At 36.6% G+C, this 25041-nt stretch overlaps 1 protein-coding gene and 1 long non-coding RNA gene across 3 annotated transcripts in view; one reads left to right on the plus strand and one right to left on the minus strand.

The window, feature by feature from the left end:
• Positions 1–25041, minus strand: part of LOC132143531 (kelch-like protein 5) — a 90340-nt gene that overhangs the window by 34401 nt on the left and 30898 nt on the right. The window contains exons 1-4 of one of the 2 annotated variants that reach the window (XM_059553827.1): positions 22122–22984; positions 6682–6864; positions 969–1105; positions 324–520 (exon numbers count right to left, since the gene is read on the minus strand). In XM_059553827.1, coding sequence (XP_059409810.1) covers positions 324–520; positions 969–1105; positions 6682–6864; positions 22122–22687 — 1083 coding nt within the window. In that variant the 5' untranslated portion in view covers positions 22688–22984. Of the gene's footprint in view, positions 1–323; positions 521–968; positions 1106–6681; positions 6865–22121; positions 22985–25041 lie in introns of those variants that run through there. The other variant, XM_059553828.1, reaches the window with a different exon arrangement.
• On the plus strand, positions 22645–23905 carry LOC132143533 (uncharacterized). The gene is made up of 2 exons (XR_009434256.1): positions 22645–22754; positions 23731–23905. It is a non-coding gene; the product is annotated as an uncharacterized LOC132143533 (long non-coding RNA).

Raw genomic sequence — 25041 nt, forward strand, 5'->3', positions numbered from 1 at the left:
TGAAGGACGAACAAAAAAGCAGCGTGTCTGTAAGTTTATGCAATAATGTCCTCTAATTCACTTCCAAGTTTTTGACACTGTGAACTGCGGATGATAAATCTCTCAGTGTGCGCTTGGTTGGGAGGAGGACAGACAAAGAAGAATGAAAGAAAAGTGATAAAAGAAGAAAAATGAGGCAGAGAGAGGGGTGCTCACTGAAGATAAAAAATAAAGAGGTTTAGTATTCACTTTCCTGGAGTAGAAACTCCTTGTGACCTTGCCAGCATATCTTTTATTCTAATTAAGTCGGTTTGTAACTATTCTGAATGTGTGTGTTTGCTCACCATGGTGTAGTTGTGTGCCACCTTATGGAGGTCCAGGCAACCCTGAGCATCGGCAAAAGATCGAATGCCCAGACAGTTGGAGGGATGGAGTTGTTTCATTAGATAACTGCAGCAGGCCTGAACCACCGCAGACAGCTGCAGAAGACAGGCAGCTGACAACAAACTCTCTATTGTGTCCTCTCTCAACTCCAAACGCCCTGTAGAAAGACAGACAGAGTTTCCATGTGTTCATGTATTTATTTAGAACTGGTTTAAGGTTTGGGGTCAGCAAGATTTTTATTTTTTTTTTACTGTAAAATTTACTGTAAAAACTAACTGTAAAAACATAAAAATATTTGTATTCCAAATAAACAATGTGCTTTTAGCTTTCTATATACCAAAGAATTTTGAAGAAAATCTATTATGGTTTCCACAGAAATATTAAGCAGCACAACTGTTTTTAAAGTTAATTATAATGTTGTAATTGCTAGCTTTAAAAGGACTTTTTTAGTGCATTTTAATTATTTTCTTTTTTTCACAGAATAGTAATATCAGCCATAATAGTAGGTATATATACACTTTTATCTTTTTGGTATTAGTACAGTAGTAGTATAATGGGTTAGTATATGTGTGCATTTTTACATCTAACCAAACATTCTTACACACCTGTGTAAGCATACTGTACTAAGACCCATAATGCATCTGGATCCACACCCTCCATTTTGATCTCCTCTTGTTTTGCCTCTCGGACATCACTGGTGAACATGGCCGCAAAGTAATCGGACACAGAGGAAAGAACCAGTCTAAGATAGAGAGAGAGAAACTATGATATGATATCTCACTGAGTGCGCACATACTTTTACATGCTCTCATTTTTTCCACCCATACTGTACGTCTTGTGGATCATTGAATAGACACTTTTGTGTGTTGCAGGTAAAGCATGATAAAAAGTTGGAAAAGAAAGAGAGACTAGAGAAACAGAGACAGATCGAGTGGGAGAGAGATTACAGTAAGAGACAGGATTTGAGGATCTGTTAACTGAAGCATGGTTAAATGAGGATTTCCTATTTAAATCCTGCTCTGCAGACCAAGATATTCACATACACACACACACACACACACACACATGCACACACACTCTCTCACACACACACACACACACACAGTAAAAGCTTGTGGCTTTAAATCTATTAGACTCATAGCCAAAATGCTAATTACTATATCAAAGAGCTGTGTGTGTGTGTGTGTGTGTGTGTGTATGTTTATATTACTGCTTGAAAGGAAAGGCAAACTCTATGAAGTCTGTTTTTGTTTGCTTTAAGTATTACGTTATTGAGCAATTTTATTGTTCTGCTTGAGTGTATGCTGGTTGTTTTGAATAAGATTATTAAAAAATTGTTAAGTCGTTTACATTAATCAAATCGGATTACCAACTGACAGCCAGTAAACCTTATAACCTTGACATCAACATTCAACTAGAAATGGAAAAGGGCTTTGTATATCATAGCTGTCTGAGATGGCGAATGGGAAAATGGTTTGTGTAACATAAGCAACACATTATTAGCTGCTTTATAATGTAGTCAAGCCAAAGGCTAATGATATCAGTTGCCATTACGTGTCTAAGGTTGTGCATTACCATTCTGATACACTGACTTATAGATAACCCTGCATAATTTGCTCTTCCCTTTGGAATCAGTTTCAAACACATGGCTGAACTATTGCCACTTGCCATTGTATAGCATTTACTACATCAGCTAGCCGAGGTAAAGTGATACATGTGGTCTGAGCTGGTGTGATTGTGTGGAGGTGGGGATTCATTTTCATGTTCATGATAAACTAAATAATGCACAGGTGAAGAAAAATAAATAAAGTTTTCCTTTAAGAGGCAATATTTGCCCCCTGGAACTATTTTCCACAGGCACTTTTTTACATTTTTTTAAAGGATTAGCTCATTCAAGAATTACAATTCCCTGATAATTTACTCACCCCCATGTCATCCAAGAACTTCTTGCCTTTCTTTCATCTTTATCCATCGACTTCAATGGGGATCAATAAATTAAAGGTCCAAATTGCAGTTTCAATGCAGCTTCAGATGGATCTATGCAATCCCAGCTGAGGAATAAGAGTCTTATTAAGCAAAACGATTGGTCATTGGTAAAAAAAATAAAAATAAATTGTGAATACTTTTTAACCACAAATGCTTGCCTTGCACTAGCTCACCCTCCCACATTACGTAATCATGTTGGAAAGCTCAAGCATGACATAGGTGGAAGTAACGACCCAGTGTTTATAAAGTGAACATGCAAAGAAAATCAAATGCCCCTTTACAAAAAAGCTAAAACAACAATGTTGGATGATTTTGAAGTTGGAGGAGAATATTAGATGAGTTTTTCACCCAACCCTACCTTTTTGAACCGAAGTACAGATGGAGAATTAACCATGCGTGACCTTTCCAACATGATTACGCAACGCATGGAGTTGCGCATGCACATAAAAGAGCTACTGAAAAATGAGACCTTGTGGTAAAAAAGTATACCAATTTTTCTTTTTTGATAATTTCACAAGATAAGACTCTTATTCCTCAGCTGGGATCATGTAGAGCCTTTTAAAGCTGAATAATTACTGCAATTATAACCTTCTACCATCTGGCTCCCATTGAAGTCCACTATACGGAGAAAAATTGAATGGATGGAATGTTGTCCTCAAAAATCTCGATTTCTTTTTGACTGTAGAAAGAAAGACATGAACATCTTGGATGACATGGGGGTGAGTAAATTATCAGGAATTTTTGTATTCTGGAAGTGAACTAATCCTTTAATGTCAAATACATTTAACCAGTTACGTGAAATCAATTCCAATACATTGTTACTAAGCCATCTTTACACTGAAAATGTTAAACAGAAGCTACATCTGATACGGCATTTATGTTTATTTGAACAGACTGTTTAATGCTTCTCGTATACCTGTATAGGCCTGTCATAATAACAACTTTGTTATGCAATATATTGCACCAGAAATAATTGTGATAAGCGATAATATTGTCATTTTAAAGACCATTTTATGCCACTAAATATATAATCATAATGTAACAGCATAATAATGCAAGAAGGCTTACACACTTCCAAATGACTACAAACTTGTAATTTTTAAGAATATTAGATCATGGAAATTAAGCATCAAAATACTAGAAACCTTAAAAACTTGAATTAAATAGTAAATAAACATTTTCTAACAAAAAGTGCTAAGTAACAAGTAGAAAAAAAGAAAAAAATGCACAAAGAACTTTCTTTTCTCTAAAAATTAGGGGTGCACACTATTGCTGAAAAACACAATCACTACTCAGCAGTCAGATGTCCATGCACAAAGGCACAGGTCCCTAAACAAGACCATATCTGCAGATGAAACTTTTCTTTGTAGAAGCATTTTTTTTTGAACTAGCAACTCATGACTATACCATGTTGTGTACAAGAAAATGCAAAAGACACAGGCGCAAGTGGAATGTCCAAAACATGGTGACATTAATTTTTAAGTAAATATAATGGCCGATATATTGAGTCACCAAAAATTATTGATGTCATTTACATATATTGCGCGATAAGTCGATATATTGATAGTTGCGACAGGCCTATACCTGTATTTACACAAAAATTGTAATGTAATAATGTAAATAGCCTATAAATCTTTTTTTTTTTTTAAGAGAGAGAGGGTGAAGCTGCAATGTCATGACAAAATCATTATTGTTGATTATTTCTCTTGATTATTGTAATAATAATTAGAATTGATGATTAACAGAAAGTCTTCAGTGGGGAAAAGAATGTCATATTCTGGCTACAAACTAAATAATTGTTTATGAATTTGTTTAGTGCTCTTAACTGTTTAGAAAATCGAGACTTCACATTGGGTATTTCTGTAGTATGAAAAACAAAATGGCTATACTGTAATGCTGCACTTAATACTTTTCAAACGTTTTTCATGCATTAAAATTAAAATTGTTAACTGGTTACCAGCACTTAAAAATAATGGAACAGCTGAAAGGGATTTTGTTCCCGATTTCTGATTTTAAAAAATGTAAAAATGAGATTGTGTGAATTCATATGAATTTAATATGAATTTGCCAAAACATTAAATTGTTACGAATTGCCTTGAGAGTGTGTTGCCTCACACTTCAAAACTCGCTCTGGCACCACTGGAAGCAGGTGCATTCAAACATGGATATATGGAAACATCTGAAGCTGGTAATGGTGAATACTCATGCAAGAATATGATTAAAGAGAAGTAATGAGGGGAGAAAAGAAAAAAGAAAGAAAGGGATCACAAATGAGGGTTAAGCAGAAAAGCAGCGAGTGAAAGTACATTAGAGACTGTGAGATTCATTTAGCAACATGAGTAACACTCAGCATTTGTCGTCACTCTCTCTTTCCGCACTTTCATCACTGAGCAGATTGCTTTTAAACCTTTCACTTTACACGAAGCAAAATAATCTAGCAGTTCTCTGTTTTTACTCATATTAGAGCGTCACTGAATGACTGATTCAGCTCTCTTGTAAGCCTTCTCATAGCAGCCTGAAAGTCTGTGCTCAAGCAAGATTTGTAGAATTTTAGGTTGCAGATGGTGCTCTAGATAGAAAAAGTGTAAAGGCTATTCACTAAAGTTTATATGTGTGCATTTGTGCATCATTATAAATGAAACAGCAGCAGCACAACCCTCCAGCTGCCTTAGGCAGTCCTGCAATCAGCAGAACTATGCCATCAAAAAACACGTGGAATCAACACAAAGAGAAAGATAAATTAATGAAGGAGAAGAGAGAATGAGCAGATCAGAGAAGAATAGAGGGATGGAAGCCAAGGTGCTACTATACAATGGTGATTCTTTAGAGAAATGTTTCTGCCCCCTACTATGGTTTTGAAGTATAGCACTTGTTAACACTTATAGTTAATATATTTTCAGTGCTATTAAACTTTTATTCAATCTGACAACATAAACGCTACATTTTATTCCATATGTTTACTAAAACTTATTGGATCAGAGCGGACACACATAGACGTCCCTAGCAAAGCATGCGTTTCTAAGTACATAATGAAGACCATCTCTATGGGAAATGTATTTATAAATCAAAACAAATAGGACGTTTAATGAAGGTAAAAACATTTGCATTATTTCTACCGTGGAATTTAACTTCCCATGAGTGAAATACTGTCATGCAAAGAAATGTTAATGTGAAAATTACATCGGTAAAGTGATGCGAAAGATGTTTTATATGTCCTGTGCATTTCAATGCAGTTTGAGAAATAAAACCTTGTGGTCTATGAGTGAGATGAGAATGTTGTTACAAGAATCTCATTATTACAAATAGGCCTATTAAGTTTCCTTTAAAGACATTAAAGTAATGTTAACAGCAACAATTTAGCAGAAAGTTCCTAATGTAGCAGAAACTGTTTGAAGAGAAATGTGGAAGATAAGAACAGAAGTGTAATTTATTGTAAGATTTTGATGATAATCATTATTTAAGAGTAAGTTTATTTGGTGTCACTATCTAAACCAGTGAGTTTTTAATATTTTAATTCAACATGGAAACAAAACAAAAAATGCACCCTATCCCAGCTTGCAAAAGGTACCAACACTAAATGCCTGATAAAGGTCATGAAGCTGAAATAAATAGTGATATTTTTGCAAGCTGGGATAGTGTGTGAGATTTATTTTGTGCATTTGTGTATGAAGGACTGAATTTTGATTTAGTTCATATGCTAGAATCACATACTAAAACATAAATAAATAAATAAACTACAGAAAAAAAGACACATTTGTATTTATTTATATTTTGGTTTTCAATTTCAATTTAGTTGTAGTTATTTTAAACTGGGCATAAATAAAGTGTAAATTATGTCATTCCGTCTCTGTTCCATCTCTATAACAGACACTACAAACAAAAAACACTCAAAATAATACCATGACAGTTTCAAATGTCCTGTTTTATTCGTCAAATTCAGACACTGCAGTACTTGCTGACAATGAATTGTGCTATAAATGTGCCACTGCTGCTACATTCAGCAGTAAACTGTAACTACCATCACTCATCTCCAACATCTCCAGGGCATTTATGATTCAGCAACATGAGCTGGATCTACTCAAATCTTGTCAGAGGCACCACACCGAAGAAAAACCTGTCACTGGATTTTCAGGGTGTAGACTGAAGCTATTTGGTTCGGCTTAATGAGAATGTGATATCATTTGTATCATCTTTACAATGTTTCACAGAGAAAGCTCCACCATTATTTGCCACACACTAGTTTCGTGTTTGTATTATAGTGCAAAATTTTAGTGTTAGGTTGTAATTTCAGGGAACCAAATGAGAGTACTTTTTTTTTTTTTTTTTTGTTACCTGTGTGCTGGTATTCTGCGGTCTCCGGCGAGGAGGACAACGTCACAGAGTTTCCTGGTCCTCAGGTAGGCCTCCATGCGTCTGAAGGTGTGTTCCGCGTGACTGTGTGCCTCGAAATGTTCATCTGACACACACGGCTCCATGGACGCACATGAGGACAAAGTCACACTGCTATTAGACGTCCTGAAAAACACACATGCACTGGGTTAGAAAATTCACATATCTGAAAGTGATTCTAACGATATAGTCTCTCTGTGCCTTTATTGTTATAGCTTTGGTGTGAACTCTGCTATTTTTTGATATTGAAAAAGATTTTAAGAACTATATATTTATAGTTATTGTTCTTGGTGTGAAAAACGCTTAAGAGCCACTGCTTTACAGAAATTTTTGGGGACCCCCAAGTCTGCAGCTTTCTTAGAGCCTTGGATACTGACATTACTGCTGCATTCTATCTCAGATCAAGCACTAACTTTATGCTTAATTAGACTAAAATATCAAAGACTAGAACAACAGAAACAAATGTCATTTCATGAAAGAAAAAAAAACTAAAACATTTTAAATAGAGCCATAAGCTTTCCTTGCAAAATTAGGGCTACACACAATAAATGGATGGATAAATATAGAGGGCTTTAGAGAGCTGTTAGTAATTAGCTTTGATGATGAAGCTGCCCATGAAATACACAAAGCAATTTAGCTTGTTTCCCAAATGGCTGTCGTCTCTGCTGCCTCTCACTCCCTCTTTCTCTCTCCCTTTATCACTCGCTTCCTGTCATTCTTGTCTCTCTCTTTCCCCGTCTCTGCAGATTGCCTTGCAATCCCCATTTCCCATGTTCACACTTATTTTCTCTCTCTCTAGTGAACACATCTCTGTAGTAGAAATTCTATCCACATTCAAGACCGCTGAGCTTCTGATTCACCCAGGATCCTTGATAATTAATAGTCCTTTCTGTAATTAATCACAATAGCCTGCAAATGAGCCTGCAGAGAGGGGCTATAGGAAATTCTAACTGCTCCTTTTCAATGAATCACAATTTAACAGTCAAATATGCTCAAGCACTGCAATGGAGGAGCTGGCGTGTAAGTCAGAGCACGCTCAAAGAGAGCTAAAAAGCAGTGTCAAAACAGGGTGGTAAAAAGGCAAAAAGAAATACCTAAAAAGCAGGCATGACTAAAAAGCAGTGGCTAAAAAGCTCAAATCTAAAAGCATGGCTACAAGCCATGACCAAAAAGCTGAAGGGCTGAAAGGGCACAATTTGATGGTATTTAAACCGGGCTGTGGGACACCTCCCAAATAGTGTCTAATAGAGTATAATTTTGGACATGATTCCTATAACAAGAATATGATACATTTGACAAAGAACTGATTGGCAGAAATGTTTCAAGCAAGAAGATTCAAACACACACATACTAAACATGAATATTAATTCTTAAGCTATTCAATAGTTATTAAAAAGACATACACAATAAGTGATTAGAAACATGATAGTCAAATGTGTGGGTTACATATATGACATGGAGTTAAGCAATGGACTGATATTCATTTGTAAGTCTTTTTGAGTTTATTTTGGTGCATCTACATCTGTAAAAGATAGACAATTCTTTGAACATTTGGACATTTTTGTTCTGTGGAGTAAGGATATGTTCAGTGAAGACTAGAGAGGTTAAAAGGTCTCCTTAGGGATTTCAGTCTGGTTCTTTTCTTCTAGCTGGGGAAATCTCAATCCAGAGAGCTCGTGATCGTGATTGCTATCATTGGTTTACAAGTGACGGTCATGCTGTGCATCTCTTTGACCATCAATCTTCATTACTTGCCCCAAAATTGACAGTCTCTTTCTGTCACAGTTCATGAATCGGCTGTCTCACACTGAGGTGTCTGTGTGAGTGTAATTGTGTGGGTGTGGTTACTTTTTGTGTTGATTAGTGTCACCAGCTGTCGTTGATTTCACCTCCATATATATATCAGTAAATTCCCTCTCTCATTGTCAGATTGTTGTGGTTGTTCCCTGGTGTGCGTCCTGTTCTTGTGTCTCGTCAAGCCCAGTTCTCCGTTGGATTTCGTCAGTTCCTCATGTCGTCTGGATTTCGTCGGTTCCTCGTGTCGTCTGGATGTTCCACGGTTCCTGGGTTTCTCTTCACGCTCTTCACCGCACCACCACCGGATCGCCATCTCGTCCCTGCTTCACCACCACCACCTGATTGTTTGTCCCCGGCCTGTGTTTTCACTCTTGACTCTCATTATTATTATTAAACTTGTTAACTTGCATCTTGCATCCTCTCATTATTCATCACACTTTCCTGAGTTGTTATGATCAGTGTGTTCTTTTATGTTAATGTTGAAAGTTGTCCTGTAAAAAAGTTGGTTGGTTATCTTGCTTCAGACTGGCTGGCACGAGGATTTCATTTACGAACATCCCGTGTCTTCTGCCTTTCTTTGGAATATTCGGCTCCTCATGTTTCAACCATGCTCCCGATTGAATCTTTAAATTGCCTGATTTGTTCTGAATCCCTACATTATGTTTATTTGATTCCACCTCTGTTTCCCTTGTGTCCTCTATGTTGGTTAATACCCTAGTTTCCTCCCTTGTTACTTAAGCCCTGTGTTTTGTAGTCTAGAGCATCCGGTGATATGTCTTCATGCGTTCCAGAATGTATTGTGTTTTATTTTTATATCAAAGTCTGGTTTCGAGCTACTCCCTTGTCTCCTCGTTCCTTTGCACCCTGTGAGATTGTGATACACTGTTTCATGGTTTCGGCAACACTGATTTTTTTTCTCACACTTGGCCAGCGTTTATCTTAGGCCCTGAATATTAGCTATTGTTTGGCATTGTTACTGCATAGTATTTCATAGCCCAAACTATTTTTTCTGTTTGGGAGAAAAACTATAATTTGGGTGGCATGTTAGAATAATTAATATTAGATTTTTTTTAAAGGCAGTAATAATCTATCATTCAATAAGGATGATTCTTTTTAGAGCACAAATGTGATGGTGTTAACTGATATCGATATTAGACATTAAATATTGCTAAAGGAAACACACAAAGGCATATCGACTTCTAAGGTCATGAGTAGTCACACTATCGACAAATATCGGTAAAGGGAAGAGCAGCGTGTCGCAGTGATGGTCTCTGGGGTTTCAATGTGCTCAGCAGCAAGAGATAACAGCAGTCAAACTACAATCTTTTAAAAGCCAAGATCTCTCAGCCTCACAGACCATTATCAAATGGAAAATTTATTTCATTCAAGCGGAAAGTTCAAAAAAGACTCCATTCACACACAGCTTTCAATCTCACCAATTGAAAAGAAGGCAGATGGTGAGACGACAAGAGAGAGAGAGTATATTTAAGCTCTCAAGCAATTAAAGTCTTGCAGTCAGATGAGTGTAGAAACCTAGTCTATTAAGTACCCTAGGGAAAGATTGAGAGAGATGGAAAAAATTTAATAGGGAAGCGTTTTCATGGAGATTTAATAGCTATGTCAGATAATAATTATTAAATTTTGTCTCTTAAAATAGTTATCGTATGGTTTCATATACACTAAATCCAAATGGACCAGTTTTTTATTGGGTTTTTTTTTGTCCGTAATTAGTTTTTTATGCCAATAATCACTTCTGTTGTATGGAAAAGGAAAAGAGTAGCACTGTAGTCAGGACCAGCGGATTCAATTCTGCAGGTTAAATCTGAGAAGAGACCAGAAGAAGATCAGAGATCAGAAGAGGGTCGAGTCTAAGTCAAGACAAGTCGTTATGAAGACGTACAGTAAGTGTAAATACGCTTTCCAGTAATGATTCCAAGTTGAGCGTTAGTCTCACATGAAATCTTCTTATTGCAAACACAGTGTGCTCTGGTCCAGAGACACAATAGTAGCCTATATAATGTTATAGTTTTAAAAAATTTGTGTGGATGATTCTTGTTTATCAAGCAGATAAAAAAAACTGATACACTAAAACAACATCCTGTTGTTCCCAACTCATTATTTTCTAACTCATTTGTAGGATTTATAATGTTTTATAGTTATTGGTTTTATTTAAAGCAGCATAAAAAATACACAAAACATACCTAGAAAAATCTTTTTGTTATAGTGTGTCAGTTCAGTTGGTCTGGTAAACAAGAGGTTGGCAAAGAGTTAAAACTGACTGGTTTACATTAATCTCAACAAACTGATTCAATAAAATAACACGCTGATGTTTATATCTTGACTTGTTTTCAAAACAGTCGTAGTGTGTAAAGCTGAATGCTGTTACCCTAATTATAGCTGTAAATTAGCTGTATTTAGCAAGAAGACACAAAATAAAACTAAAAAATGCTAAATTCTACAAAAAGAAAAAAATTTGGAAAAACACATACACGTTTCAGTGAATTTTTTAGTTCATTCGCGTTTTCAGACAAACAATCCATCCATGATGTTGTAGTTCAATCTCAAGTACAACAACACTGAATAAGAGCCTTATTAAAATCCCTCAGTTCAAGTTTCACAGAGGGAAAGCCATGTGGGATTTGGATGACATGAAGGTAAGTAAATGAATACAGGGCTCTAGACTAGTGCTGCAACGACGCGTCGACGTCATCGATTACGTCGACTACAAAAATATGTCGACGTGCGTGAAATGCGTCACACTGTTTACATCTCGCGTAATGGCATACTGGGAATGGAGAAAGTTGCATTCTATCACAAAAACAGAGACCACTGTTATCAAAAGTATGGGAATACTTTAAACAGAGGCCAAATAAAATGGCCCTTTGTTTGCAAAACCGATATGGTGTACCACGGCAGCACAAATGCGATGCACGAGGACCTCAGAGGAAAACATCCTGGCGCTCTCCGATGTTACAGTTTAACTGGTTACCGTGTGATCTGGTGACCAACTTCCTGGTTCAGGTCTCTGCTGCAGATGTGATGGAACGACCGCAGCAGATTCGGCGTTTCTAAAAACATAAACTGATGTGATATTAAGTGTCTAATAAACGCTTACTTGCTTATTGCATGATTCTGATATTCTTGTAAAGATTACAAGTTATTGGTATGATCAGCCGTAGCGGCTGAATTAAGGATAAAATAAAAAATAAAGTCAGTCTGTGTTGGTGTGGGTTTCGAACACGCGTTAGGGGCCGTTCACATATCGCGCCTGAAAAACGCGTGGAAAATGCTAGGCCACTGCTTTCTCCTTCTTTCCAAAGCGCTCGGCAGTTGCGCCCCTGGGGCATCTGCTGTTGCTAAGCAACCATGACGTGCTCTCCATGAAGACGCGGAAATTTCAGCAAAGGATAAATGGATTTGCAGCACTAAAAATCGATTGCAGTAGCTCTGCTACTAAATTTATTTCAAAATGGCAATCCATATACAGCTAAGATCAGCTGTTCCTTCCTCTTAGCTGAGCTTTCAACGTTGTTACGGGAAAGGATGAAGCTGTTTGGTTAGTTCTTGTCACATGACCCGCGGTGCGCTTGCGGCATTCTGAAAAGTTGAGATGGTTTTGACTCGACACGGTGCAGATGTGCCTGTTTTTGCGTGCGCGTCGTGACCGCATCGCTTCCATTATGAGCGCGCATACTGCGCGCCTACATTGAAAATAACGAACCTGTGAATATGTGAACGGCCCCTTAAAAGACAGCACGCCACGAGACAACAGTCACAAACCACCGAACTACCCCGAATCAGCTCCAGATCTCTGGACCATGCTAAACCATAGCAGAACCCTGACTACATTTTATGGTTTGTGATGCTAAAGAACATTTCATGACATCTCAGACAACTGTAAATTTGTGGCTACTGTGGTTTAATTATAAACGCTATCGTAAACTCATATTTACCATAGTAAAATAATTTTCTTTGCCTCTTTATTTTTTGTATACTGTAAAAATTTCAACCACATTGGTTGAACATGAATAAAGGTTGAAATATTATATTAGTTGTAATTCCCAATAAGTTGTACTTATATTTTTTTGTAAAGTTATCCAAAGGATTCATTAGTTAATAAAATAAAGAACATTAGATTAATTATTTATTGTAATAAAAATAATCGTTACAGTAGTCGACTAATCAAAAAAAAAAAATCGTTAGATTAGTCGACAGAAAAAATAATCGTTAGTTGCAGCTCTACTCTAGACTCATTCTTCCCACTTCTCGCTTTTTTGTGACTAACTTTCTCAGTTGTTCACACAAGCACATAATTTGGTTGCAAATTTTTTTATTTATTTTTACTACAACATGGGCTGAATCAATGCATGCTGAGAAACTTTTATCATAGTTTAGTTACATGGTAACGAAAGTGTTAAAAATTCAACCCATTCTTATTTGTGATTTGAATTTTGTGAAGGGGAATTCCTCTTTTGCTGTGTCATAAGACGGGCTTCATGCAGTTTCACTTTCAATTTCGAATTCGTGAGATTGGTGTCACGTTTTACAAGAAAAGATAATTGTCTATTTTGCTTATATCTATACACCTTTCACTTTTTAAGAATAAAACAAAAGATGGAAATATTGTTTCTTTAATTAAAAAGCAAAACAATAATAAAACATTAGGCTACAATGACAAACTATCTTACATAAAACGATAATAAAAACGAAAAAGATGAGGCATGGCATACACCACTGTATTATATACTAGGGGTTGCACCGACTAATTGATTAGTCGACTTCAATGGTCTGCCATGACGCTTTAACCCCTTACCAGTCACCCCCCATTTTTTGGCATCGAGACAGAAATGACGTTTCTGCTCAGAATTCTTTCTGACTAGATATAATCAACATTTGTTCACAAAGCTGACACTTCAAAGTTTAATGTTCAGAAATCAGAATTACTCAGACTGTTATGATAATAGAGATATATAAGCTCAAACATAAAAACAAAAATAAAAATATTAAAAACATTTTTTAAATGTATTAAAAAAATGTTGATGTAGGATATGAGTTTAGAAACACAGTGTAGCTAAAGCCACAAGTCTACCAAAGCTTCAATTGAAATTTCATAATCTAATCTGTAAAACTGTGAATTTTATTAAATATTTTCTAAGGCCGTGTCATGTGTGTTTTTAGAGAAGGCTAATCTGATTGATTAATGGCACTTGTCATCTCTGTAAGATCTCACATGTAAACACTCCTGTGTGCTCTGTCTGTGTTTTTGGCTCTGAATACTCCCCCATTCATGATTCTATTGTTCTCACAAAATGAGTCTTTCACACCTCCGCCAGATATGACACATTATCCGCATTATTCTTTTAGCATTATTCTTTTGTTTTTATTCCACCTTTATTAGCCTTTGTTGTGGTATTTCAAGCTTTACAAGGCCACCAAGCTCCAATCTCACTTCAGTCTCAGTATGCATTTACCCCTTATTTATCAAAAGTCTTACTATAAAAATACAACAAAACATTTTCTTACGACCTTACGTGAATTATTGTGACAGAAATGCATTATGAAGAAGAAATGCACCTGCTATTAGTAGCATTAAAGCTAACATTAGCATAAAGCTACATCAGACAATTTATGAAATTATTAGTACACTTTTACTCAAAACTCACTTTAAACCCCGATCGAGTGTTTGTAATAACATCCTTTTGCGATCACGGGTCGAATTTGGTCGTTTACTGTTGTAAAAATATGCTATTTATAGCCTTTTACATCGCTGCACAAGTTAGCATTTCAGATTTACATTTTTAATATTTTTTTATAAAAATGCCCCAGATCTCAAGAAAATCTCATACCAAGCTTTACTATCGTAATCGCGGGTTTATTATTCGGATATTTCGTGTGTACAGAGGTGTATCAGTGTTGTTATGGGCAGATAACAACCAGGAAGTGTACAGGAACCATGTGATACGCTGTGACGGTGTCCGGTTATGACACTCTAAAGATTGACAAGGCGAAGGACCAATCAGAGTCTGTCTGAGCCACAGCGCGACCACACAGGACTGCAGACTCACACAGCTCACTTGGGAGAGGCCATTTATCATCAGATCGCGTAAATCAGTGGAAAATGAATAGAAATTACAATTCGGTCTGAAGAAATATGAAGTAAACATCAGTAAATATATCCATATATCTCCGCAGATATGTATCTTTGGTCTATAAATCCTTATTGACGCTGTTCAGTGAGTCTGTGAAAACCGCTGCTGACGTGACTGAATATGAATGAGTGGTGAATGAGTTGAATTTCTATTCAAAATGTGGCATAATACGGATTTATTATTTTGCACTCCTGACATAAATTACTAAATAACTGTCACTGCAACAATGTTTTATCAAAACATTGGTCAAATATCGAAGCTAGCGTCTTTTAACTTTCAATTAATGCAGAGTTTGTCCAGGTTTTCTCCAGGATAGAGCCCTGGACTCAATTTTTGATTTTGGGTAAACTGTTCTTTAATACAGGAAGTTTGAAAGCAAGAGAAGCAGACAGTAGGAAGAATGAAATGCAGAGATGAACTGCAGAGATTCCCTCTCTTAAGTGATTTAGTAAGTTATGGGTAGCAGGTTTTCAGCCTCTGGCTCTTCTCAATGCCAAAATTGTTTAGTCTCATATGAAAACAGACTACAGGCAACATAAAACATATACACACTTCTATCTCAAACACAGCAAACACACAGGCAAATTCCCAATCCTCAAAACACAACCTAACAAAGTAAACATCACACAAGCCCCTGCACGAGCGCAAACACACAGGAAAGAGGCAGCAAGTTATCTCAAAAAGTCAGATAAACACCTGCCAGTTCCTGAACATCCCCAGTGGGCTCTCGTCCATTCATATTTGCACTCTATTACCTACTCCCTCAGTTTCCTTTTCATAGAATAACCTCCTTATTTCCAGTCTTTCTCTTTCTCTGTTCTTTTTTGTCAAATGTTGGGGAGTAACAGTAAATAAAAGTAGTGACGCTACTCCATTAAAATGATTTTTAGTACCAGGCCAACAGATACAGTACTATTGTAAAAATCTTAAAGCTCTACACTGGTGTTTTAAATCACATTGTTTTCACATGCAATACTGTAATGCAATAATCAAATAGGTTCTTCTGTAAGGCAATAATTAAAAATGCTCTTCTTACCACTTCTCCCTCTCATATAGCATTGGATTGGTTCATTAGTGAATCGATTAGCGTGGATGATTCATATTAATAAAAGATTGGAAAAAAAGTTAATTGTGATTTACATGAATGGATTCATTAAAACAGCATCTAACGCTAATGGGGAATTGACTGAGTGCAATGATTAATGACCAGTGACAGCTGAGTGCAATGATAAGACAGAGAACGTGGGGAATGTGGTTCATTAAGTGACAGACACCGTGGGGAAGGAGGACATCTAGTGGATACCCAGGGAACACAAACCAGACACTGTGACAGTATGTGAACTGATTAAATGAACTAATTCACTAAACCAACATGCTATTGTTTTCAACAATTTCAAGTTGTAGGATTTTGCATTTTTTATCATTTTATTAGTTGTATTTATCAAGAAAACACTACATAAACTAGAAAACAAATACATTTGACCGAAAAACAGACCAACAGTTACTTTGTTTCAGTGAATTGGAACAAACCAAGGCAAAAATTCACTAAAATCTAACTTCTAGAAGTTTAATGCTGTCATCCAAATTTTTTTCCTTATAGCTTCAGAAACATTTTAATTAGTTTTTGTTTATTAAACTTTATAAAATGTATTTTGTATTTGATTATTATGAAATATGGCTTCCTTTAAATGTACTAATGCAAGTTCACTGCAAGTTGAGTAGGGTTTATATAGGGAAACTACAATTTCAAAGTAGCTTCTCCAACACTGTTTCTGTCTTTCATTCTTTCCTTTCTGCACACTGCACACAATGTTATACTTTTCAGAATTCCTTCTTTCTCACCCTCTGGCTCTTTTCCTTAATCACTTCAGTATTTCAGTCTCTATGCCATTGTTAGTTTCCATGTGCCTTTAAGCTTAAGACTCTGTCTCTACATCTCCATCTCTTTCACATTTTATGAGTATTCTAATCTATTTTCTAAACCTCATGCTGTTAAAAGATCTGACATTCAGTCCTTTAAAATGAATAGTTAATATATGCATATTCACATCTGATCACTTCAGTTGAGGTTAAAGGTAAGAGAGATAGTTTCCAGGCTATAATGAGCTCCACTGATATCTGCTGTCATTTCAGAATGGATTTGAGCTGAGATTACGACACCATTTGGAGATGTGGATCAGCTTTAAGCCTCTGTAGACCAATTCAGATGGGAATGAAGGAATATATCAGATGGAGAGGCAAAAAGAGGAATTTTACACTCTAAAAAAATCTGGTGAACATTAATTAATTATGTAAACGCATTTCGAACAGCATCTTACAAGACTCTGTGTCTTATTCCACATAACCACAGATTCATATTGACAGCTTCATGCAAATAAGGAGACATAGAACGCCAAAGAAGGAGAATAAAAATGGTAAAGAAAGAGTAAAAGGAAAGATAAGGATGAGGAAAGGGAAAATGGTGTCATGTGTGCAATTAAAGTCAAGCTGTCTAAATTATCAATTAAATTCCCAACCAGCCAACTCAATTATGACACACACAAGAAACAAGTTGTAACCTGTCTGATAGAGCTGCTATAAAAATAGCATTTATAAATCCATTCTGCTCCATGCCTTTATCCATAAATCCAAAAGCTCTTTTCTAGCTCTTGAGACTTTTAAGGGCAACACTGTTTTGCGGGTTCAAATTGAGGGAGGGTTAAGGGGTCCAGGACTCTCATAAGTACAAACAAGAAAAAAAAATCTGCTGAATGACTGACATATTATAATTGTTTTCCATTATTAAATTTTTCATCAGTGTTCTGAAAGTTCTAGACACACACAAGTGTGAAGCATTGTTTGTTAGTTTTTTTAACCCAACTCTTGGGTCAAACATAATCCATTGTTTGGGTTAGTTTTTGTGTTACTCCGACCCTATTTTTAGGTGTAGTTAACAATAGTATTTGCACAATTAGATTCAAGTTAAACTTCCCAAATATACTTAGAGCAAATTTCTTTTTTCTTTTTTTCAGAAATAAATTAAAAACAATACCAATAAAAATAATAATAATAAACAGTATACAGTCAGCAAACCTGCTGATGCCGCCCAAGCTAAATATATAAATATGTGGTGTGCACTTTCCTCTTAAAGGGGACATATGATGTTGCTAATAAGAACATTTTGTGTAATTGGTGTAATGAAATGTGTGTGGTTTAAGAAAAGTGTGGTTCAAAAAATTCCACATACTATTCATTATTGTTGCTCCTCTATGCCCTTCCTTTCTGAAATGCATCAATTTTTTCAAAGTTCATCATTCTGAAAAGCAAGACCAGCTATCCAGTGCGTTGTGATTGTCCGAATACCTCAGGCGTTTGAAGAAAATGTTACGCCTCTTACCATACTGTGATGCCATGTCCATGTTTCCATGTGCCGAGTGACGAGACAAAACCAATAAAACCCATAATAAATGAGGCATTTGTTGCATCTAGTGGGTATGTAATTACGGATTATAATGATTTTTTATGCATTGCATTACGCCGTGAAAACATAACACCCGTATGCATTTGTGATCTGAGAAATGACAAAACAAAAAGCGCAACTCTACACTTCTCAAAACTTGCGTTTGAATCATCAGTGGCAAATTCTTGAAAACATTGAATGAAAACATTCTTACAGACTGTGAGTCAGAACAGTCTGCACTGTAATCGACTCTCCCAGGTTCAGGAAAACAGTCCTCCATAAAATGTGCTGCACACACTCGAATATTTGGGTTGAACTGTTCTGGAACAGTGTTGTAAATACAACTTAACCACTGATTTTTAGTTGTGTCCTCTTTTGGAAGGCCAAACAAAGTATTTTCGCTTTTGCAACAAAACACACAGCGTCTCCACGACATGGCGGGAGCGATGGCAGCAACAATAAATGTACACTTTCTTTCTTTATGTGAACATTTGGGTGGCGTTATGCAAATCTTCCCACATCATGACGTAGATGTGGTGGCGTGTTTAAACAAGGTGTTTTAGGAGGGTGTGGACCAGTCTTGACTTTTATAAAGAATATCTCTTTGGGTTTGAGACTTTAGTCTTTGCATTTTTAGGGATCTTATCTATTCACAAACAGCTTGTAACACTCCAAAGAGGAAGTAAAACTTGAAATCGCATATTACCCCTTTAAAAACAAAATACATGCAACAAAATGTCATCAATAAGAAAACAGCAGTTAAGAAATCACCTGATCATAGTGGTGTGGGAAACGCAAGTTTGTCCTTAAATCAATACTTCTATTCAAAACACTGATCAACACACATATAAAAACACATCAAAATGTTAAACAGAAGTTCACTGTGTTTTCTTGAAGTGTAACCAAAGCTAAATCATGATCATGCTTGATTCAAGCAGATTACTTTTATGATGTCTTTAAGTACTTCTTGAAGCTTCTTGAAAAATTGGTTGCACTGACTTTTAACAGATGTTTAAAAATGATGAAAGAATATAAAAAATGCCTTAATTTGTGTTCTAAAGAAAAATAAAAGTCTTTTGAGTTTGGAACAACATAATATTGTTAATAAATAATGTCAGAAATTTCCCTTTGAGGTAACAAATATTAGTTTTATTATCTAATTTTAGGTAATGCATTTTTTTTGTACTTGATAAATATGCAAAAAAAAAAAAAAAACCTTCTTTCTCAAATCCAGACATAAAATGCTGAATTTAACGACACAAAATAAATCTCTCTTGCTCTCCACTGTTCCATAGAATAAATGTATGCGTATGTATGCGTGCCGACATACATGGAAGTATGAGCTGGAAGCAGAGATAAGAGAGGGAGAGCCCTGATTTGAATGCTCAACGGATATCAGATGCTTTGCCCCATTATCTCAACATTGTAATTGCAGTTTTCAGTCGGCAAGACAGTTCTCTTCATCTTCCTGTCTCTCTCTCTCTCCTTCCATCACTCTCTTGCTTTCTTGTAAGTCATAAACAGCCCCAGGGCTTGGAGGCTTATAGAGTCACACTTGAATCCTCAAATAGTCACTATCTATTTGTGCTTCAACTATAACAAACCTTCTGTTTGAAATAACAATGAGGTGGCAGTCCAGGGCAAATGCATATGTCTTTATTGAATGTTATGAACAGTATAAGGAGGGGCCATTTTCACTAAAGTACTTTTGGAGGACAAAAAATAAATAAAAATCACATCGTACTGCATGTATTGGTAATCTAATCTTTACAAGAAAATATTTCCTTTTTTTTATTGCATGTTTAAATCAAACTGTTTCTTTCCATTTCTTTGCAACTGCATGTGAAATTGTCATCTAGTTTCTGAGTGCAATTTTTTTTATGTATAACAGTGTGAAGTGACAGTTCTCATGGATTTCAGATTCAGTTTTTTGCGTGTGTGCATGTGTTTGTGTAGTTGTCTCTTCCTGGTATGAACTGTACGGAGCAGAAGCAATAGGTTCAATCTACCGTCTCCAAGGTGATGAATGACTAAGTGCCTTTTAGAGCTTCAACACACTGACAGACCCACATCCTTCGCTCTCTCAAAAAACCCTAGTAAACATACCCACTCACATTGGCTAGTAAGTCTACACTGCTGCTGGCACATATTTACAGGCCATTACCATCGTCAGACACAAAATGAGTCGTCAAGCCCAAGAATGGGTTATCAGATCAGGAAGCCAAACATGCTTGCACATACAGTACACAGTCTCTTTTCAGTCAAATAAAGCATGTACAGTAAGATTCTGCAATCCCATAAAGCATTGCAACACCTCACAAGTCTGTTTTCTGTTTTGATCTATCAAATTCTCACATAAAACACTCACAACTGTTCATCACACTAAAGATCTGTGAAAATTACGCACAGTTTATGTACATATCACTTACTCACTGAGGCAAAAGTGTAGTGGAAGTTACATCATAATCGCTTTACTATATGTACAGCAAGTGAGCTAATGGATCAAACGTATGATAATGGCTTTTCATGTTGTATTGATGCAACAAAAGCAGCACGGTTTAAAATCTCTTTGTCACACATTGACAGTTTACCAAAAATACCAAAATGTTGTCAATGTTTCTGAATTCTCATGTTGCTTTCTTTCTGTGGTGGAAAACAAATGGAGAAATTCTAAACCTTTTTAATGAAGAAAATTATGAATTTATGAATGATTATGAATGATAGGTCGTACAAATTCATACGATTTGTGCTAAATCGTACGTATTTAAAGAGTTGCACAATTCGTATGAATTTGTACGAATGACCTACACCTAACCCCGCCCCTAAACCTACCCATCACTGGGGTCTAGACAAATCGTACAAAATCGTAGGAGTAAGGTTGTACGAATTAATACGAATTAGCCACCTCGTAAAATACATGCGAATTGATCATGAGACAGTGTTGGATGAGAAGGTTAGCAGTAGATTATAACTTAAATTTGCCTTGTTTCTCACTTTTGTTTGGCTTCAGAAGACTTGGAATATAACATGCAAGAGTTAGACTTTTACCGTACTTTAGCAACCTTTTTTGAGGTTTGACATCTTTGGTCACCATTTATGATCATGAAAAAGATACATCAGGACAGTTTTTTTTTTTTTAATCAGAGGTTCATCATCAGAGACTAACACCACACCCGAGGTATCTCAAGAGCCAAACAATAAGATATATGTGATAATTTTTGAAATATGTCAATTCATCATCATAAACCAGAGGTGTGGTGCAGTTTTTCCAATAACTGGCACCATTTGCATTTTCACTATTTCAAATCATCATTTTAGTCATCAATAGTTCATCACATTTTCCTGCGATTTGACAAATCAAATGTTTTAAGTAAAAATATTTTTATGCAATTTCTCAGTTAATGAGTTAATGAAATCTTGCATTATTCTTAAACGATTTTGGCATAACGCTGAACATACTGTATCAGCTTCCCCCAAAAAATTCATACCAACTGCCCATATATTTTGTGTTAAATTTATATTTTAGGGCCCTGCAGTGGATACTGAACATCATGACAATTTCTCCAGCATCAAATATAACTGTACAATTCATGCAATACACAGACTGTAAGCTACTATACTATTTATATGATTCTAAATAAATTCCACATTTTAAAGGGTAAAAGGAATGTACTAACAGATAATTGTAATGCAATCCACATTAATGAAAGCAATTAATGCAAGCACACTGCTACCTACTAGCAGTGTTCAATAGTTTAAACATTTTGTAATAAAAAGCAATATTTGTTTTCGTCATTCAGTTAAATATTTGACTATACCATATGCACTAGCCTATTTATCACAAACAGAGAGTGTGAGGAAACAAAAGGGAGGGCACGTGGTAACAGTTTAATCTTAATAGAAAACAGCTGGCAATACATCTGTTCTGAAGTGGTACCAGCTTAGTACAAGCGCCCTGCTATGCTCAACAGGAACCACACCAGTGATGCTTCCCATACCTGCACGAGCTGGAGTCAGACTCTACGTTATTATTGTTCTCCTCGTCTCCAGGGGCAGGGGCGTCTTTTATACGCGTGGACTGCTGCTTCTGCTTCTGCTTCTGCTTCTGCTGCTGCACGAGCGGCTCCAGGCTCTCGCTGGAGCGCGAGTGTGCCGGGAAGACCCAAGGCGCCGGCGGGGAGCTCCGGCACTCCTGCTGGCTCATGGACCGAGGACACGAGGAGGCACTAACTACCACCGTTGCTGCTGCAGCTGCGGAGTGCCCGCTATTTGGACATGAATCACCAAACTTTCGATTGTTGTTTATGTTGGAGGAAGAGTTGCCGTTACTCGAACTAGCACCGGCGACGGGGTTGGAGTTAATGCAGCCGCCGAGAGAGGGCTGATCACCGCCGGATGAGGAGCCTCCGGTCCCCCGGCTGCTTCCACCGCTGCTGCTGCCGCTGCTGAAGAGGTCTCCCGAAGGCTGGTTACCGGGAGATGGAGGAGATGTGGGGTGGCCGAACCATCGCCAGCGGATGCGCAAGATCTGTTTCACGTCAAAGTCTTTCCTGGGATTCGACATTCCCGAAACTCCGGTAACGGGAGACGCGGGGACGGAACGACGAGCCTCGTGATCCGCGATTGTCTTGGTAACGGAGCACGCGTGTTCTGCTGACAAATATCACGGAGACGACGTGTATAGTGAGAACGAGTACGGAGGGAGTGAAGGAAATGCACACTTCTCTTTCTCTCACTCACTCGCTCTCTCTCTCTCTCTCTCTCTCTCTCTCTCACACACACACACACACACATAGAGAGAGAGAGACAAACACGTAATCAGAGCGGTAAAACCTCTGATGACATATTTCATTAACCTGCGTACATGAATATAAAGATAGCCTACCCAAGCTAACCAAATAACAAATCAGTATACCTTATTGACCAGACTAGCCTATTTCATTTACATGATAAGATCAGTAGGCTATACACGATTATGTCTAGAGAAAATTACATCTGGAGTATCAAAGAGATTATAAAGAATCAATAGCCTACTTCAGAAACCTTTAAAAGGTTTCCAAATTCTCCAATGATAGTTAACGATCAAATAACATGCAGATAAATATAATATTCTGTATAGCCTACACACACATATATCTGTTAGTAAGCGATTTATTTTCAATGGTTTTATTTTTAAATTAATTTATTTAGGCCATTTATTCATTTGTACTTTTTTTTATTAGCTCTTTTTAATCGAAACAAAAAGCCCCCCCAAAAGCAGCCATGTTGACATCATCTGACCAACAATGGGCTGCCTCCAAAATCACTCCAAAAGGCTACTCTGTGAGTGGGTATTTCTTTTTAATAGGTACTTACTTTGTTACTGTTAAAAAACAAAGGTATGTTCTCTATATTGTAGTACGATTCCACTACATTTGTCATGTCATGTGACCTTCCATCATCTACTTCACAGCTATTTACAAATCCTCTCCAGTGGCCTCATGGGATAGTAAAGTGTCCACTGAATGTGCACTTCAGAATCTCGCCAGAAGTAGTAGGCCATTTATGCTTCTGTTTTATTAATTCTGCAAAGTAATATTTGTTGTGTTTTCTTTCATTGTTTTTCAGGTAATGTGGGAACTACGCATATCCAGATGCAGTCAAGCTGTCATGCTACAGATCAAGAATAAATATCAGGAGAGCATGATACTGTATATAACTACTGGTGTAAACACTGTTTAATTGTAAATCTGTTTATAAATGGACACTCTTTCATTAGTAATTAAAAATCTATAATGAGGTCCTCACTATTTAAAAAACGATTGTGCCAGAAGAAATGTATATTTAAGCCTACATTAACCACTACTATGACATCATAGACCATGGGCGTCAGTTTGGTTTGAAATGTGGTGGGGACAGAGACGCATTCAGAAGTGCATTTTCAGAAGTGGTGGGTACAATGATGCATTTTTTTTTTCTCTTTCGCGCAGGTCATGTTTTGAAAGACGTCCTGTATCTTATTAATGTAAATAAATAAAAATGTATACAAAAATGTGATGATGTCCGACTCGTTTTATGAAGAAGAAAGCCGTACAAAGCATTAGACATATGATATATGACCCACTAATCTGCTTCATATCATCATATAAGTACCATGTTGACAATATGACATGGCCATGACGTGGTTTAATGTACCTAAACAATGATTACCAAATTTCTCTTTCATGTTGCTTTGTTATAACCACTGAAAACGGGGAATAAAATCTAACCCAAAATCGGGCCTCGCTCTACATTATCCCGCTTATTACATGGCTACCCACCAAATAAATCAATAATTTGACACAAAATATTGATTTAAAAAAGAGTTTATTGATTTAAACACGATTGTATTGCTTCCGCTAAAGAAAATAGTTCCGTCTCTACGATTAGAATCCTGCCGCGTCCATAGCAACGCTCTGTTTTTCATGGCAACGGTGTTATTATCAAGAAATAACAGACTTCATTCTACAGTGGAATTCAACCAAGCCATGTAATAATTTGATTTAATTCCCAGTACAATTTACCATATCTACACACAACACAACTTAAGCACTACAAATTTTATCAAGATTGAAAAAGCAAAAATAGTGTAGCACATGAACACTATTGACTATCACACCATGATCTGACTGCTCTCAATTCACAACAACATGCATCCATCCAATCTACATCAGGCATTTTGACTAAAACTTGATCCATTCCTCATCATCATCATCATCATCATCACAACTATTTCAGAATTCAGCAATAGATTCAAGCAATAATTAAACAAGATACTGACTACTCAACAATCATCTCCCCCAACACTTGCTGTATGAACGCAAACCGTAACTAGCTAATTAAGTTGGTGGCTAAGGAAGTCTAACGTAACATTAATTGCAAGAGAAGAATTAAAACAGC

The sequence above is a fragment of the Carassius carassius genome, chromosome 7 (genome assembly GCF_963082965.1).
Source record: "Carassius carassius chromosome 7, fCarCar2.1, whole genome shotgun sequence".
NCBI lineage: Eukaryota > Metazoa > Chordata > Actinopteri > Cypriniformes > Cyprinidae > Carassius > Carassius carassius.